Raw genomic sequence first — 17,791 nt, 5'->3', positions numbered from 1 at the left:
ACCCAAAGTACTTTGAATAAGTACCTTGAATGTGGCCTTAATAATACAACTGGTGCTTTCACTGTATTGTTAACCTAATAAAATTTGAATAAACTCCAAAACCATTTTCATCTCCATAAATTTAAAACTACTTGGATTTCATAATGTATGCTTACTTTCATGGGAGGTGTGTCTCATTCCTTCCTTCCAAGTGGTAATTGTGGACACAATTGTTCTGTTTCCTTTCATGGATATTATGTAGCATATATCAATATAACTATGTATGTGTGTTTCCTATGGAAGTATCTATAAAGAAAGAAAATGTTAAATACTAATAATAGCAGATGTGAACTCGTGATGATAAAACTGTGAGTTTTGCCACTGATTTTGGGGTGGGCTGTATGGAATGGTTGGGCAAGATAGAATGCCAAACTAATAAAGTTTTCTCACCCTAAAGACTTTGAAACCCAAGAATTTTGTCTTGAAACAGTGTTCACAACCCAAAGCCATGTGTGGAATATGGAAATTAACAAATAGGATTAATTTAACCTTATGCACGATGGTGGCTCATTGTTATTACCTCCATGAGCTCGAGCATGTGAACTAGAAACAAGGATATATTTTGATTTGTGTAATGTCAGACTAAAGGAGAGATTGTCCAGAAAGTTAAATAGCCTTTCAGTTATTGGGCAGCCTTATAATTAATCCATTTGGATGAATGTTGTGTACAGGTGAGCTTATCGAAGAAGATAATATAGGGGCTCGTGGACACACTATTAAAAAATAGTATTTACTAATTGAAAGCTTCTAAATGATAGATCCTCTGGTTTGTGAAGTGTTTATTCACAGATCATGAGATCCAGCTACTCATAACCTGACCCAGTGGATTGGGGGGAGAATTTCTGGGGAAAACAGAAACTCAAAGGAAATGTGAAGCCATCGTGAATGAAAGAAAGATAAAATGCCCAAGAAGTAGCCCTCTGATATAACTTAGAATGGAGTTGCTTCTCCATTATAAGGGAGTACATATACTGGGATGCATTGTAATCAGCAAAATGAGAGACGAGGCTAGGATCTTTGAGATTCTCTTTTAATTTCATCATCTCACGAGTCTGTGTCAACCAAGGTGTGAGTTTAATCATATTCCATTTCTTTTTTTCTTCTCTAATTATGAGGGTGAAACATCCCCCACATCCTGGGGTGTTCTGAGTTGTGAGGCTGGGATTTGTAGCAATAACTAAAAGTGTGCATTTTCCAGACATTTAAATGAAACACTCATCACATCTCTCTGTCCGTCAAGAGCCACATCGGGCTTCAGTCCCTCCCGGAAGCCGTCAGCACCTGCCACAGCAGCTCCCTGCTCACGTTCCCATGTCACTTACTGCCTAGACTCAGCACTTCTTCTCTCTGCTTTGTCCCTCACCCTGGGTGTGTGTGTGGCCACCATCAATGACAGTGGAGTGTTTTGTGCTGACTTTCCGTTTCCAAGTAATTACCCTGGAACTCTATTGCTTTTTGTCACACTCCACTAACAGAAACCTTGGACGTGAAGGGGACCCCAGCCATCCTCTGCCTCTGCACCGAGCTCTGCCCAGAATGTCCCTCCACGGGTTCATTTGCTTCATGGACTACACATGGATGCCCCTCGGCCCCAAAGGCCAGCTCTATTTCCCTCTTCAAACTCGTTCTCCCACATTCTGTGGCTACTCTTTCAAGTTCTCTGTGTTCTCTTCAAGCTTCTGAGCACCACCGCCCCCCCCAACCCCCCCACCCCCAGGCTGCCTCTCAGCCCCTCCTTCCCAAGGAGAACAGTTGCCAGGGGACAGGAGCTGCTGACTTCCCTCGGGCAGATCCGGCTGCTTCCACACAGCCCCGTCCCTTTCCCTCTTCTGCTAGAGTTGCCTCCTCCCCATAGCCCGCACCTCCACGCCCGCCTGGGTTCCCACCTGCTCCCACCACAGAAGGGCCATGGAAGCAACGTTCCTCCTCTCGGGCATCTCCTCCATCCCTCTCCCCTCTGCCTCTTTCTCTCTCTCCTTCTCTCCTAGACTCAGAAACCAGCCAGATTCAGCATCTGTGTTGTCTCCCCTCGCCTGCGCCCCTCAGCCTCTCCACTCTGGTTCCCTCCATGCTCCAGCGGAACCCCTTCATGCTGAGCTTGCCAAAGACCCCATGGTGCTCGGTCCAGCTTGACTTCCCACTTCTTCGAAGAGGTCAACACTGTTCTTGTCCTGTTTTCTTCTTGACTCCCCCCTCTCTCACGTCCTTGAGGTGACACCATGCTTCCCCTTCTCCTTTGCGGGCTCATCCTCTCCTCCATGCCATTAACCATTGATGTTCCTCAGGACTACTTTTAGGCCGTCCCGTCCTCTCTGTCAACTCTCCAGCTTATTTCATTTACTCCCAAGGAAGAACTACTGTCTTACATGTGGATAACTCATATTTTTATGTCCCGCCCCTGCCTCCCCTGAGAACCTCAGATCCACATGTCCACCTGCCTACTGACATGAACACTTAAGATGTTGAAACAGCACATCAAATTTAATAAGTTCAAAACTGAACTCTTCGCTTAAAGCACTCTGACTCTGTACATGGAATCGTGGTCTATCCTGTCACTCAGGTCCCTGTTTTTACCACCTCGCTGGGATCTGTTTTCTTTGTCCCTGCTGTTTCTATGCTGTGCCAGGCTTCTTGCCTCTCCTGAAGCTCCACAGTAGCCTCTTACAGTCCTTGGAGGCGTGCTGTTCAGCCCCATCCTGTCACGTGCCCTCTTGATTTTTTGCATTCTCAACATGTTAACCTTTTATTTCTTTAGTTAACTGTACCCCCCCCCCCTCCTGCCACAGGGCCTTTGCACCTGTGACCCTACTTCCTGGAATCCTCTCCACCTGCCTTCTGCTCAAGTCTGGCTCCTCCTTCTGTCATTCCTGCCCTCGTCTAAGGTCTGTCATGCTTGCTCCTAGCCTGATGTCCTCTCTCCCAACACTTGTCACTGTTGGAATTTTACATTTGTGCACTTCTTCAATTAACTCTGTGTGCCCCTCTGGACTGTAAGCGCCGTGAGGGTGAACGTTTGTACAGTGCCCGACCCAGATCAGACACGCACATGTTGCACTCGTGAAAGGATGGGTGGTGAGTGAATATCGGTGAATTCTCAGATGACGCATTCCATTTTGGCTGAAAGGATTTCACATTTTTTTTTCCACAAAACTTTTTCCAGAGCAAGAACTCTATAAAGCAGAAAGGATTGAAAAAGCTTCTTTTCTTACTTTCTTTCTAAAGAAGATACTGTTGCCCGTCCAGATCCCAACAGCATGTGGCATGAGGTGTAGGAATTCAGGGATTTGGTTTCTCCTCCTTCAGACTGGGTTTGACTTTCTTGGCAGTCACTTAGAGCCTACATTGTGATGAGAATAATTTATTATGTTCTCTCCCACTTTTTTCTGTCTAATTTGGGGAAAGTGATAAAGTGATCACTCCTCCACTTCCCCTTGCCACCCTGCAAATATCCTCTGTTTTTATTTACACTCTTGTTTCCACAAGATACAGAAAAACTGATGGGTCACCCAGCTGTGTTCTAATTGTGCTTGTTGCAAAGTTTGGTTTTCAGTTCTGATTCTCTTGTTTTCAAACTTTCCAGTGCTGGTATGAAGATATATATTTTTTAATTTTTCACAGATAGACTGAGAATGATTAAGTATTTAAGATACTTGGGTAAAATGAATAGGAGAGAATATATAATTTTTATTTTATTTTATTTATTTATTTGACAGAGAGAGATCACAAGTAGGCAGAGGGGCAGGCAGGGGGAGGGGAGGAGAGCAGGCTCCATGCTGAGCAGAGAGCCCGATGCCGATGCCGATGCCGATGCCGATGCCGATGCAGATGCTGATGCCGGGCTCAATCCCAGGATCCTGAGGTCATGACCTGAGCCGAAGGCAGAGGCTTTTTTTTTTTTTTTAAGATTTTATTTATTTATTTGACAGAGAGAAATCACAAGAGAGGCAGGCAGAGAGAGAGGAAGGGAAGCAGGCTCTCCGCTGAGCAGAGAGCCCGATGTGGGACTCGATCCCAGGACCCTGAGATCATGACCCAAGCTAAAGGCAGTGGCTTAACCCACTGAGCAACCCAGGCACCCAGAGAATATATAATTTTAAATTAGCCTCATATTTTTGGTAAGTGGCAGTTTCATGCATTTTTTAATGGATCATAACATGGAGGAGATTTTAATAACATAGAGGAAACTAAAAGTGATGCCTGATGAAGTTACCGAAATAATTTGAAAGGAACAGAATTGTAATTTGGCCTCGCACAAACAGTTGGTAGAAAGTTCCGCAAGGAGACTGCTTGTAGAGATCATTAGTTTGTACAGGTTAAGGATTAACTACTGGTTGTAACTAAGCTTGTTTGGGATGAATCTAAAGCGCTTGGAGGTTATGATCCATTGCAGTCAATTTTAAGGGATTATTCCGATGATTTTATTCTATCATAAGATGATAGCATTCCTGTTTTAAACATCTGCTGTTTATCTCTGTGCTTTCCAAACTCCGCCAAGGTGCCGGAGGGCATTGCAGCAAATTTACCAAGCAGTGCCAGAGGATATTTTCGAATTTCAAGAGAAATGTGGCGATACTCAGCATCTGTAAGATAGCATGCAAACGACTAGCTTGAGGGAGTTCATAATTCAGCTCAGATTGTTCTGCTTTCCTTTCAAGGACATGGTATCTTTGGAAAGCTGGGTGCTGAGCAGTTGTATTTAAAAAAAAAAAAATTGTCACAGGAAAATCGAAGTGGATCAGGAAAGGCGGGTGGTGGTTTCTAATCAGATCATAAGGCTTGATCTGCAGCGGCCAACTGTGTGTGTGTGTGTGTGTGTGTGTGTTATAAATAGCCTGATGGTTTGCATATGTGTTTTCCATTTTGTCATTTTTAAAAAATTATTAAAGCACTCAGTTTTAACATGATTAAGAAAGCAAAAGCATAAGAAGGAATTCTCCCCCACCTTGGATGATGGCAGCTCTGTCCCCTTAATTGCTCAGGCCAAGACCTTGGACTTGGTCTTGGCTTCTTTCTTACACCCCACATCCAGAGCTTGAGGAAATCATGTTGGCTCCACTTTCAAAAAATACTCCTTTTCCTACCTACACTGCTGTCACTGCTCCCTGCTTCTATAATTGTGACCACCCTCACCCCTCCAGTAATCTTTTTAAACCCTAAGTTAAGTGATATCATCAATCTACTACCCAGAACCTTGCAACAGCTCCCATTATCACTTGGAATAAAAACCAGTCTTTCCAGTGATCTCAACTCGTAAGCTCTTTCTCTTCTCAGGTAATCTCTAGCCACAGAGGTCTCCTTGTCCCCAGTGCACCAGGTACACCCTGCCCCAGGGCCTTTGCACTGGAATGTGAAATGTCTCTTCACTTCCAAACCTTGGCTTACTCCAGCCCTCCTGATTTAAAATACTTCAGTGACCCTCACCCATACAGTGATGGGCATTTCCTACGTTTTTATCCTGCTTTTTAAATTTTTTTCCATGGTCTTCTAACACAGTAGATAATTTATGTCTAACATAGTAATTTACTGAGTGTACCTTTTATTTATTGACTCTTCCCACTCAAATGTAAGCTTCAGAAGGGCAGGCATCTTAATCTGTTTTCAATCACATATCCCAAGCATCTGAAAGACCACTTGTCAGTCACAGGTGTACAGCATATATAGTGAATGAATGATGTTCAATATATTGTTTAAAAATCTTTATCTTTCTTAATATTTTGGCTCTTTAAACTATCCAGAAGGCATATTCAAATCCTCCTCTAGAGTAGTGGGTTGCCAATTTTCCCTGAGGTCCTAACAGTTTTTGCTGTATACTTCCAGACTAATTAGGTACTTAAAATATGACTCCTATCTTCCTGGCTAATTGAATCTTTTATCATTATGTACAGGCCTTCTTTATCCTTAATAATGCTTTTGTCTTAAAGTTATTAATTCATCTGATGTTAGTAAAGGTCAACTAGCTTCCCAATAATTTTTGGTACTATTTAATGTGTTTTTTCTGTTCTTTTTCCACCTTTTTGAGTTATATTTTAGGTGTTTCCCTTGCATATAGCTCAAAGTTTCTAATTCATTTTGACAGTCTATTTTTAACTGCTAGTGTGTGTGTGTGCTTATTGGGATTACATGGGTATCCAGATGGGTTTCTACCGTTTGCTTTCTATTTGTCCCATTTTTGCAGTGTTTATATTTTCTTCTTTGCTCTCCTTTTTAAAATAATGAGTTTTGTTTTCTTATTCTCTTTTTCCCCTTCTAGTTTGGAAGTTAGATAACTCTGTTTCTGTTCTTTTAATGTTTGCCTTTTAAGTGTTATCATGATACTTAAAGTTACATATTACGCTCCTCCTGAATAATACAAGGGCCTGTCACTGTCTGCTTTCCCACGTATACGCTGTTGTTGTTCAGTGTTTATTTCTGTACATTTTCGTCCCATGAATTAAGCATTATTACTTTATATAGGTGATATTTACTTGTGTTTATCCTATTTACCAATTTACTTGCTTACTAATTCTTTTCATGTCTCAGGCCTTCCATGCAGAACATTTGCTCTCTTTCTGAATCATATCCTTATGGTCTAAATAATATGCTTCTAAAGTTGATCTGTTTCCTTAGTGCGCTCTTTTGTCGGTAAGTCCTCGGTTTTTGTTTCTATGAAAGAGCCTTTATTTTGCTCTCATTCTGGGGACGGTAGTTTCAGCGGCTCTACCCCACGTGTGTTTTTTCTAGCACCTCGAAGCAGTAAATTTTCACGCTGCCTTCCCAGACGGAGATAGCCTCAGGCCCCACAGGTGAAGGACCCCGTCCCACAGCCGGCCCTCCCTTCAGGTGCCAGCTCCAAGCCCAGGCTGCTCCCTGTGCCGATCACCACCCCGGCTCTCAGCCCAAGGTCCCACGGCCTCCTCCTCTGGTGTGGTGAATTTGCTAGAGTGGCTCACGGAACTCAGAGAACACCTTTATGCACATTCACCACTTTAGTCTACAGGATCTTATAAGAGATCTGGATGAACGGCCAGGTGAAGAGGTATACAGGCCGAGGCCCAAAGGCTCCTGAGCATGGGGACTTCTGTCCCCGTGGAAGTGGGGTGTGCCATCCCTCTGGCACATGGATGTGTTCAGCAGCCTAGAAGCTCACCACGTCTTGTTTAGGAGTCTTTATGGAACTTCCTCCCTAGGAACCTCCTTCCGCTTCCCTGAGGTCAGTGAGCAGGGCTGAACGTGCCAAAGCCATATTTACTTGTCCTTCTGGTGACAGCCCCTCCCTGAGTCACCTCATTAGCATAAATTCAGGGGTGCTCCGGGCGCCTTATGAATGGCGGAAGACATTCCTGTCACTCTGGAAATTCCAAAGGTTTTAGATTTGTGCCAGGAACCCAGGTAATGGACCAAAAATATACCTCAGTATACAGTTTTATATAGAATCATTTTTCACTGTGAAGATCTGCTACTGTCTTTGGGCTGCCAGCTTGGCTCTTGACAGGCTGGCTGTCCCTCTCATTGCTTCTTTACGTTGTCATTGCTTCTTTACGTTCTGTCTTTTTCCTCTGGCCACTTTTCTTCCCTTTGATTTTGATATCTTCAATTTAACTACAGTGTATCTAGGTGTGGATTTCTTCGTAGACTATTTTGCGTGTCATTTCTTATTATGTATCCATAGATTTATAATTTCTATCAATGGTGGGACATTCTCAGCCATTATATTTCAAATCTTGGCTTTCCCCCATACTCAATTACCTTCCTCTAAGATTTCATGTAACCTCCCTCCAGACCCCATCATGAGCATTCTTCTTCTCCTTTTCTTTTCTTCTTTCATCACTTTTATTTTTTTTTATTTTTTATCTTTTCCCTTCTCTCCTTTTTTTAAATTTAATTTAATTTTTTCATTGTTCCAAGATTCATTGTTTATGCACCATACCCAGTGCTCCATGCAGTATGTGGCCTCCTTAATACCCACCACCAGGCCCTCCCAACCCCCCACCCCTCCCTTCCAAAACCCTGTTTGTTTCTCAGAGTCCACAGTCTCTCATGGTCCATCCCCGCCCCAACCCTGATTTCCCCCAATTCACTTTTCCTTTCCTTCTCCTAATGTCCTCCGTTCATCATTCTTTCAAATGTTACATTTTCATTCTTTGTGAATTCTGGGTAACTTCCTCAGATCTCCCCTCTGATATACCAGTTATCCAGTCTGCTTCCGAAGCCTTAGATGAGGGGCTTTTTGTTCTCTTTTCTGTTCACCAGTCATAGTTTCCATTTTGTAAAAGTTTCATTGGATTCTCTTTCAACCTAACTGGTCACCTGGAAAGTCTCATAGTTTACTCATTTTTGCCAGTCCATCTTTTACTTCATACATTTTATGCACAGTTTTTGTTTTCTTTTCTATATCTGATCATTCTAATAGCTTTAAGTCATGCGAATAATTTTTGTTTCTGCTGAATATCTTTTATCTGTTATCTTTGTGTGCTCACCATTGGTTGAACTGAATCTGTGCGACTCCTGGAGGCCTGTGCTGGGGACGCTTTTCCCCAGACACCATTTGCGTTTACTTCTACCACCTGTTGGGACTCCTTTTTCTTCCCTCAGGGGCCCTCATTTAAGGTTTGAAGTGTTTGGTTGAGCTCCCCAACTTTCCTTTGACCCAACTAAATGTCAAAGTTGGTTTGACGGCTCTCAGAGAAATGGCTCTCTCTGTTCCTGCTTGCTTGATAGTCATTGAATTCCCCGTGGATTAACTTCTTTTTAGGAGAAGGAAGGCATCTTGAAGATTTTCTCTACTATGAACCCAGCAATGTGTTAACCATTCTGCTTTATCAAAGAATTCATTTTTTCCCTTTGTTTTGTTTTGTTTTTGTAACTGGGAACCCTTCTGCGAATCTTCAATTTACTGGAAGTATAAATCTTTAAAGTGGTTTTTATTAGTAGCAACATGGGAGGTATAGCTTGGGAGCCAAGACAGAAAAAATAACCAAGAGAAAGTTCAACCTTTTCAAAGTCGTATATCAAAAGCTGTTCCTGCCATTCACTGGAACTCAGACAGAACTTGGTCCAACCCTTTGTTTTCTTTTCTTTCTTTCTTTTTAACGATTTTATTTATTTAATCATTTATTTTAGAAAGAGAGAGTGCAAGCCGGGAAGGAGAGAGGGAGAGAGAGAGTCCTAAGCAGGCTCCATGCCCAGTGCAGAGCCTGATGTGGGGCTCTGTCTCATGACGCTGAGATCATGACTTGAGCTGAAACCAAGAGTCAGACACTCATCCGGCTGAGCCACCCACGCGTCCGGCTCCAACCCTTTGTTTTCTGTAACCACATCTTTACTTCTGGTCTTGACCCCTTTCAAACCCGTCTCCCTTTTACTCCCTCAGACCCATACGACCCTCTTACACCCCAGGGCTCTGTGTCTCCTTCCCTTCCTTCATGAAGGCTGCTCTCTTGGTAAATTCATGCCCTGCCCCAAAACTTATTTTTAAATGTAGCTCCTGTAAGAAAGGTAAAGATCACATGAATGACAATGTTGCTTTTTGAGTACCCAAACGTTTAAAGAAATGGTTACATTCATTAATTCAACAAATATCTATGTCAGAAGTTGTAAAGAGCCCTGGGCTGAGGCTCTGGAGGGGAAGTGGGAGGACAAATGGGAGAAGCAGGGACGCTGGCCATGAGGGTTCACCCTTCAGGATTCCTCCCTCGTCACTGCCCCCCAAAAGCCCTCCACAGGCCCAGCAGCAGACCCAGATGAGCAGTGGGAGTTGGAGCTCGAAGGGAGGTAGAGGCAGTGGCAAAGCCTGAAGAGGGAGTGAGGACGGCCTCAAGAGAGACGGATTGGGATCGGAGCAGGAGGAAAGTGGGCGGAAGGTTCTTGTGTCTACCTGGTTTTCTTTCTGAGCCCTGTGTTCAAATGAAGCACTTTCCACATAGATAGTAATAACCTGTGCCATTTATTTTGTATTTTTCTAGATCAATGAACTGAGCCATGTTCAAATCCCTGTTATGTTGATGCCAGATGACTTCAAAGCCTATTCAAAGATAAAGGTGGACAATCACCTTTTTAACAAGTAAGTATAAATATGGCCCTTTTATAGGACTGACGTGACTGCCAGGAGTATGATTTTTGTGAATTTCTATAATCACATTATTTTTCAATGGGTGGGAGTAAAGTTTTGCTGATGAAGTTAATCCTGTGATAAACATAACCATCTGTCATTTTCAGAAAAGCAACAGCAGGCCCTCTTGGGTAATATCCTTTTGCCATATGGCATATTGTTCTCTATGAATATCTTATATGTTAAAAGTGATATTCTCATTACAATTTAAACGTCTGAAGCTGTAAATTGCTTGGAATTTTTAACAGCTATGGACCTCAGCTATCTTATACAAAACTTGAATAATGCCCACTTCATGAACAGGATGTGACTCCTTCATAGAACAATAAAGAATTAGGGTACATTTTCCTAAAACATAATTGGATGCCATGGCGGGCATTGAGACCATTTCGCCTTCATTTGAATGTCATGTTAGATGTCATTATGGAGAACCTTATGTATTAGCTGTCCACGAGAGCAGGGGGTACAAGGAAGTGTGAGAAATGGTCCTGCCCTCAGGGGGCTCACAGGCAGGTGGTTGGAACTTGACACGTATATAAATTACTATAATTTGGTGTACAAAGTATGACAGTCGAGGGGGGTGTGTATATGTGTGTGTGTGTGTGTGTACATGTACACAAAGGAGGAAGCAATTCTGAATTAGTGGGATATGAACCTCCAAGAAATTGCGCCCACACAAGGATCAAGTATAGAATTTCTTACTGTGACCATTGTTCTGATGGGAAGCAGATGCGTTCATTCTCTTACTATTGTTTAGAGGTTGACCTCTGGAGGAATATCTTTCTGTGTGAATTTAGATTGTGGTATTTATATATAGCATAACACTGGTCATTCGGGAGCGAGAGGTAGTGTTGTTTTGCAAGCTTTAATCAGCACGTCCCTAAAGAGGAGTGTGGGGAGCATGTCTGTGACTTGCTCTGCTGCCCATCTCCAGCTCCCCAAGCTCTTCGCTCTTTCACTCTGTATGGCCTCTTGTCTTTCCACTTCCTCGTCCTTGGGGGAGCGATTCTCAGGAGTGATCAGGATTAGAACAGTCATCTAGTCCCAGGGGCCCTAGGTGATGCGAGGAGGCGAATGTGACTAGTCTGTCCCTGTGTCCCCCGGATGTACTGTGGGTCATAGTCGATCCTATGGAGCAGACCCTTGCCTTCTGGGGGTGGGGAACTCCAGGCACTTGGCTACATGTGGAACTAGAAAGTGGCAGATTCAGGTCTGGTTAACATTCTGTATATCTAAACTTTACTCCACAATATGCCTGTTTCAGAGAAAACATGCCGAGCCACTTCAAGTTTAAGGAGTACTGCCCGATGGTTTTCCGTAACCTGCGGGAGAGGTTTGGCATCGACGATCAGGATTTCCAGGTGAGTTGCTTTTGCAACCTTTGCTTCAAATGAGTTTTGCCTCGTAAAACAGGACTTACATTTTTTTTCATTACAAGTAATTATATAATAATAATTTTCATTTTGTCTAAGAATGTTTCAGTGTTCTTTCCGAAGTAAAGGGTTCTTTCGTTTAGGAGCCTCTGTACAGAATGATTTTGGCAGTCGGTAGGAAAAGATTATTCTTCGGGAAGAGAACACACGGGAGAGTTCTAGATGATACTCGCATTTCCCAGTGGAAACGTCCTGTCAGCCGAGCCTCCTTTTGATTTCTGCCGTCAGCTGTGTGCGCAGTCCGTGCTACTGTGTATGTGGGTCTTGAATTCCCATTTCCTGTATTTACAGAGGCCACTTAGCAATCATAGAAATTTTATTTTTGTTCCCATTGATTTGCTGCTTTTCAAATTGGCCAGACCTGACGCTTGCTCACGTTTTGTCAGAGGCCACACCTTGTGCACTATGATGCGTCATGGTCTAGTAACCGTGGAGCTGTTGTCATCAGCAGGAGCCTGCCAGTCCTGGGAACGGCTTGGGGAGCACTCTCGTCTGCTCTTGGTACCCACCACAGAAAACTGTGCTCCGTTGCTTTTCTTCCTATGTATGCCTGGTTCTCAAATTTGACTTTTAAAATTGAGATCATGGGGCTGCCTTAAGTGTTAATCCATGGTCATTTCTGCTAAGAAAGGACCTGACCTCAGTTAGCCAGTCAGATTTGTAAAAACCAAAGATTTTTCTAAAGATTTTATTTATTTATATGAGAGAGAGAGAGAACACAAGTTGGGGGGAGGGGCAGAGGGAGAAGGAGAATCAAGATCCCACTGAACAGGGAGCCTGATGCGGGGCTCAATCCCAGGACACCAGGAGCATGACCTGAGCTGAAGGCAGACGCTTAACCAACTGAGCCACCAAGGTGCCCCTCAAGGACTTTTTTTAAGAACAGAAAATCTGAGTTAAGAGATGCAAGGGCTACTCTCTGGTCTTTCGGGACAGTCTATTCATTTTACTGTGGAAGCACTGACTTATTTTAAATCCCTTCAAATCTAGTAAACACTCTTTCATTTGCCCCAAATCAGAGATCCTAATTTACCCTACAGTAAGTGCCATATAACTGTCCCAACTGGCCTTACAAGGTGAACATCGACATAGTTTACCTTGTATTTTCCCTTAAAGAGTAGGGTCCGTAAGGCACTGCTCTTTTAGTATACTTCCCTAAAGATACGTGGGCCTCCCCACGCTGTCCTGTCCCATTCTTGGGTTTCCAAGAGTTTCTCGCATGCTCACTCAGGCTTCCAAGAAGCTTCCAAGCTGCCGTGAGATTCCCTCCTCCATGGACTAGAGCTGAGGTTCCCAAAGAGGTGGGTTCCGAGCAGAGGCTGGGTGTACCCCAGCGAGGGCTGAGGAGAAGTGGGACAGGGTAGAGTGGGTGCTTACTTTGCTTTCGGAAAACTGGTGGCACCAGCACTCAGACTTGGGCCTCCTGTGTAGGAGAAAGAGTTTCAGTCAAACCTAGACTTGGAATTCACTGCTGGAAAAAAATGTCACATTTATTTATTTATTTATTTATTTGAGAGTGAGTGAGAGAGAAAGCAAGAACTGGGGGGGGCAGGGGGAAGAGAAGCAGACTCCCCGCTAAGCAGGGAGCCCAAAAACATGGGACTTGGTCCCAGGACCCCAGGATCATGACCTGAGTTGAAGGTAGATGCTTAACTGACTGAGCTACCCAGGCACCCCAATAAGTCACTTATAAAGAATAAATTTCGGGATAGTAAAAAAGGTTTATATAAAATAAAAAGGAATAATTCTATATTATTTAAGAACTGTTTAATACATTTAAAAAAGCTGTATGAAAATAAACGGTGCTTTAAAGGAATGAATAGCTGACAACTTCGATGTCCTAAGAAAATCTCCTCTGCCTGATTCCCATGTTAAATTTTTATGTGTTTCTCCCTCTGTCCCCCCACCCTTTTTTTTTTTTTAATTGGCTACACTGGCATTTCACAGAAACTGGCTTTTGAGAGCCTCTGCTACAGGATCTTGAAGTTCCTCAATTCATTACCAAAATGAAGTTCTTAAATTTCTTCCTGTAATCAGCCCTGTTAAATGTGATCTGAAATGGCCCCTTTATAGCCTAAAATCTGTACTACAGCTGAGAAAAGTAGTTGTTTTTTTTAAGATTTTATTTATTTATTTGATAGAGAGAGATCACAAGTAGGCAAAGAGGCAGGAAGAGAGAGTGAGAGGGAAGCAGGCTCCCTGCCGAACAGAGAGCCCGATGCGGGACTCGATCCCAGGACCCCGAGATCATGACCTGAGCCGAAGGCAGCGGCTTAACCCACTGAGCCACCCAGGCGCCCCAAAAGTAGTTTTTTTAATGTCCTAAAATGACCAGTTTAGTTGCAGAAATACCAAGATATGAGCCAGTTTTCCTTCACCTTTTTCCCCCCTAAAAACAAAACCGTGTAACTTGATATTTAAGTAAGTGCAAATTGCTGAGTACAAACTTTAAAAGCAAATCAGGCAAGTAGAGGATGATTCACGTAACTAATTGGCAAGTCTCTGAAGCTCTTAGCAGGAGAGATCGGTAGAGAGAGCCGGTGTGCGTGTAATTAATCATTTGAACATCCCTCCTCTCCTCAGCTACACCCAGTGCTTTTGGCATTTAAATTGCTGCTTTCTCTTTGGCAACTGTATTTCTATTAAAAAGAAAAAAAAAAAGGTGGGTGTTTAGTAACTTTTGTAAACCAGAGATATATGCTGGTTTCCCTCCCCATCCCCATGTTTCTTTCCCAAGATCTCTACCTTTTAGGAAATTTTCAGTAGGGGTAGGCCCCAGAGTTTAAACTGAAGATCAGATCATAAATATAGGGCTCCACTCCCCTACTTTGTTGGCTACCTGGTTTGGAAAAGTGGAAGAAGTGTACCAGCTCTGGCTCTGAGTTCGTACCTTGGGACCTCTGGGCATTGCCAGGTTGAAGGTAGAGGTGCTCTGGTCCTGGGAAAGCCCTGGGAAGCCCAGCAGCGGGCATAGGCCAGGACTAGAGGGGCTGTTATCCCAGCTGCTGGGCACATCAACTCAGCCACTGCCCAGACATGGCACTGATCGTGCACGAGCAAGTAATGTGTATGGGTTGACATAGAGTACCAAATTAAATACTCTTTCTCAATCTGATTTGAAAAGTAAGATCAGTGACCTGGGGTCTGATCATCTTTTGATGGCACCAGTTGCTAGAGGGGACCAGACCAGACCTCACACTGCTTTGCCTTGCCTTGATGTGCTTATTTATCTGAAGAGCCTTCTTATTGGATGAGTGGCTGTAAATCAATATGGTGATAAGTAGTGCCACTGTCTGGTTCATTTTGTATTCAGACCTCCTTACTGAATCAAAGGGATAAACTGTGTTGACCCACCCTGTGTGTGTGAATGCCTTTTTGCTGCACCTGAAAAAAAGTCAGAATTGATGAATCTGATAAAAGTAGAACATGGTAATTAGCCTACCTAATGACCTCTATCAGCATACTTAAACTTCTTGACAAGAACTGAAGAGCATTCCTACCGTAAACATTTGTATTTTTCCCCTTCAAATCTAGTAAACACTCTTTCTTGGATGGCCTTTAAAATAAAAGTTTTTTTCTTGCTGTTAAAGACAAATGCAAACAGTGGTTCTAGAATATTCATCATTAATAACAGTATCACTTAACATTATACATATAAACCTCTGTGTAGGTGTGTCCAGTGCATCCAGATTCGGAACTTTCTCCAGCTTATTAGTATGTCTTAAAATTACTTCACTGGTTTGTAAGAGGTTCAGGGTTGAATTATGTTCTTCTGATCATTGTTGGGCCAATGAGATGCTGCATTACTGTACTTTTAAGATAAGTCATCTTTCAAGATGAATACACCCATGGAGTGCATTCACTGTTGGAGGTCTCCACTGTTCCCTGACACGGTTTCTGCCTCCGCGGCTCCCCAGAGCTCTGGTCCTCCTTTGGTGGAGGATTTCATGCACATTTACACTCAATGTGTGTTTATTTGCACCTAGTGCACGTTAGGCTGTTTGCAAGACATTATAGGGGATGCAGAAGGGAAGAAAGAGTGGAGGAATTCCTCATTCTTTGTTTGTTTTAACTGTTCTCTATCAGATTCTGTATAAGATGCTAATGAGATTTATAGAAATCCAGACATCTTAATTTTTACTGTTCTCCAAGAAAACCTGCATCCCTCTTTCCAGTCTCTCAGAGTACCAGAGCCTCTTACAACAGGCCTGGCAAGTCAAAGGGAGGGTTCACTTGAAGTTTCTGAGCTGCGGGAGAGGATTGCCCACCAGAAACCAAAAAGTTCTGCACAATGGAGATGGTGCTATTAAACCTCACCCCACCACATAATTGAAACTGAGCCCTCTTGTTCTTCCTGGAGGATAATACCAGGTTTACTTTTCCCCTACCGCATCTCCTGAATTAGAATCCCTCATTATTTGCATTTGATGCATCTTCTTCTTTGTATTTGTAAGGGAGAATTCTAATTTTAAAATAATTCATTTTAAAAGCTAATGTTTTAAACTTTTGATGTTCTAGTTTCAAGTTTAAAAATAAAATGTTCAAGTGTTAAGACCTTGAGAGTATACAGAACTTTGGGGGGGGAAAGTCTGCCAGTATCTGTAGAATACAGAGCCTATCACTGTATTTTCCCAAAAATACAAGATTTCCCAAAAACCATTTAAACTTTCTGAGGGCAGGGACTGAGTCTCATGTGTCTAGGGGTGCAGGCCCAGAGTTTAGTATCAGCCTGGCTCGGGGCAGGCACGTAGGAAATATCTGTGGCAGAAAAGGAGGGAGGGCCTGGGGGTCAACCCAGGGAAACAAACCTTCTGGGCCAAAGCATGGTGCCAAGAGCTCAGGAAATGTGAAGTGCTGGATGGTGGTGGGACTGTGGAGAGGAAGACGGGAAACTGCCCCGCAGGCTTCCCTCAGATCCTTCAGCCCCAGAGCAGCCCTGTGGATTTTGCACAGGGGAATGATGCGATGACATGTGGATTTTCTAAAGATAACTGAGGTGGTTATGGACAGAATGCATAAAGGAGATAACGTAGCTCAGAGACTATGAACTCTCCCAGGGACACCAAAGCCCTCCGCACTGACAGGGTCAAGCAGAGAGCTGCGCCCCAAGGTGGAGGGAAGAGAAACCTGACAGGAGTGGAAGTGTTGGAGCCTGAGGGACTGGGGGAGCAGGGGTACCCCACTAGCAGTGGGAAGGCTTGGGAAAGGGCGAGGGGAGAGCGGAAGATACAGTTGAGTTTTTAGCCCTTTGAACGTAGAGGTGATCTTGTTTGTGGGGCAGCCTGGGGAGCGCAGGCCCAGATGTGGGGGGGATTGGCTTCTCTGTGTTGTCTCTCGACAGACCTACTTGTCCTGTCACCATCTGGAATCTGCTTCCTCCTTGAGCCATATAAGCTCTTTCTTTCCTCTGTAACTGCTGTGTCTCTTGAGCCCGCTCATTCACAGCCTTTCCTCACATTTTTTGGCCTCACCAGTGAGCCTCTGTAGGCCTCACTGTGCATATCGGACAGAAACTCCTCTTGGGCCAAAAACCAAAGCAGTCTTCTCCTGACAGACTTTTGGGAAAATTGCCTCACAACCTATCAACATCATCAGATTTTTTTCTTGTTCTTTTTCTGCTCCTTCTTATAAGTTGAACCAGTGACTGTCCCCATCACAGATTGTCAGCCTTTATCTCCCCCCACACTGAACCCTTTGGGTTATGACTTGTGGTTTCCAAGAGCTGACAGTCGTCGCTGCCACAGGGAACTCCCGTCCAGATTAGATGTTGTTTGCTTATTATGATCCCCGGGCACGGGTCTGTGGTATCTTAATGTCAGTCAATTACCAACCTGAGATTTTTAAAGGAGATTTCATGGTGCTCCATGAAGTTCCTGCAACTCTGTTTCTCTGCCGGTCATCACCACTTATTGTTGTTTTCTTCTTTTCTCAGTTGTTTCATTATTGATAAATGTTAAATTGCAGTGTTCTTGCTCCCCGTTTTAATGAAAGCCATTCTACACCTGGGATCACAGCTCAGACTTTCTTTGAAATTCCCGAAGAGCTTAACATATGGCTTTGAACACAGTGGGCATTTAATAAATCCTTGATGGTAGTGTTCAAGTTAGCGTGTTGGTCTTTACCTCTCCGATGAGGTCAGAGGACCATCTGGGCTCCCTCAGATATGTCAAACGCAAACCCAGAAAGCAGCCTCGGCAGGGCGGTTGCTCCTGGCTCCCGGCCTTGTGATTTG

General features: G+C 43.6%; 1 protein-coding gene across 1 annotated transcript in view; it reads left to right on the top strand.

Annotated features, from left to right (window-relative positions):
* The window catches only part of PIP4K2A (phosphatidylinositol-5-phosphate 4-kinase type 2 alpha), a 176,264-nt gene that overhangs the window by 97,783 nt on the left and 60,690 nt on the right, over positions 1-17,791 (top strand). Inside the window, exons 2-3 of the mRNA XM_046012352.1 lie at positions 9,981-10,078; positions 11,391-11,487. Coding sequence (XP_045868308.1) covers positions 9,981-10,078; positions 11,391-11,487 — 195 coding nt within the window. The remainder of the gene's footprint in view (positions 1-9,980; positions 10,079-11,390; positions 11,488-17,791) is intronic.

This window comes from Meles meles, chromosome 7 (assembly GCF_922984935.1).
Source record: "Meles meles chromosome 7, mMelMel3.1 paternal haplotype, whole genome shotgun sequence".
Lineage (NCBI taxonomy): Eukaryota > Metazoa > Chordata > Mammalia > Carnivora > Mustelidae > Meles > Meles meles.
This window is presented reverse-complemented; position numbering and strand designations above follow the sequence as displayed.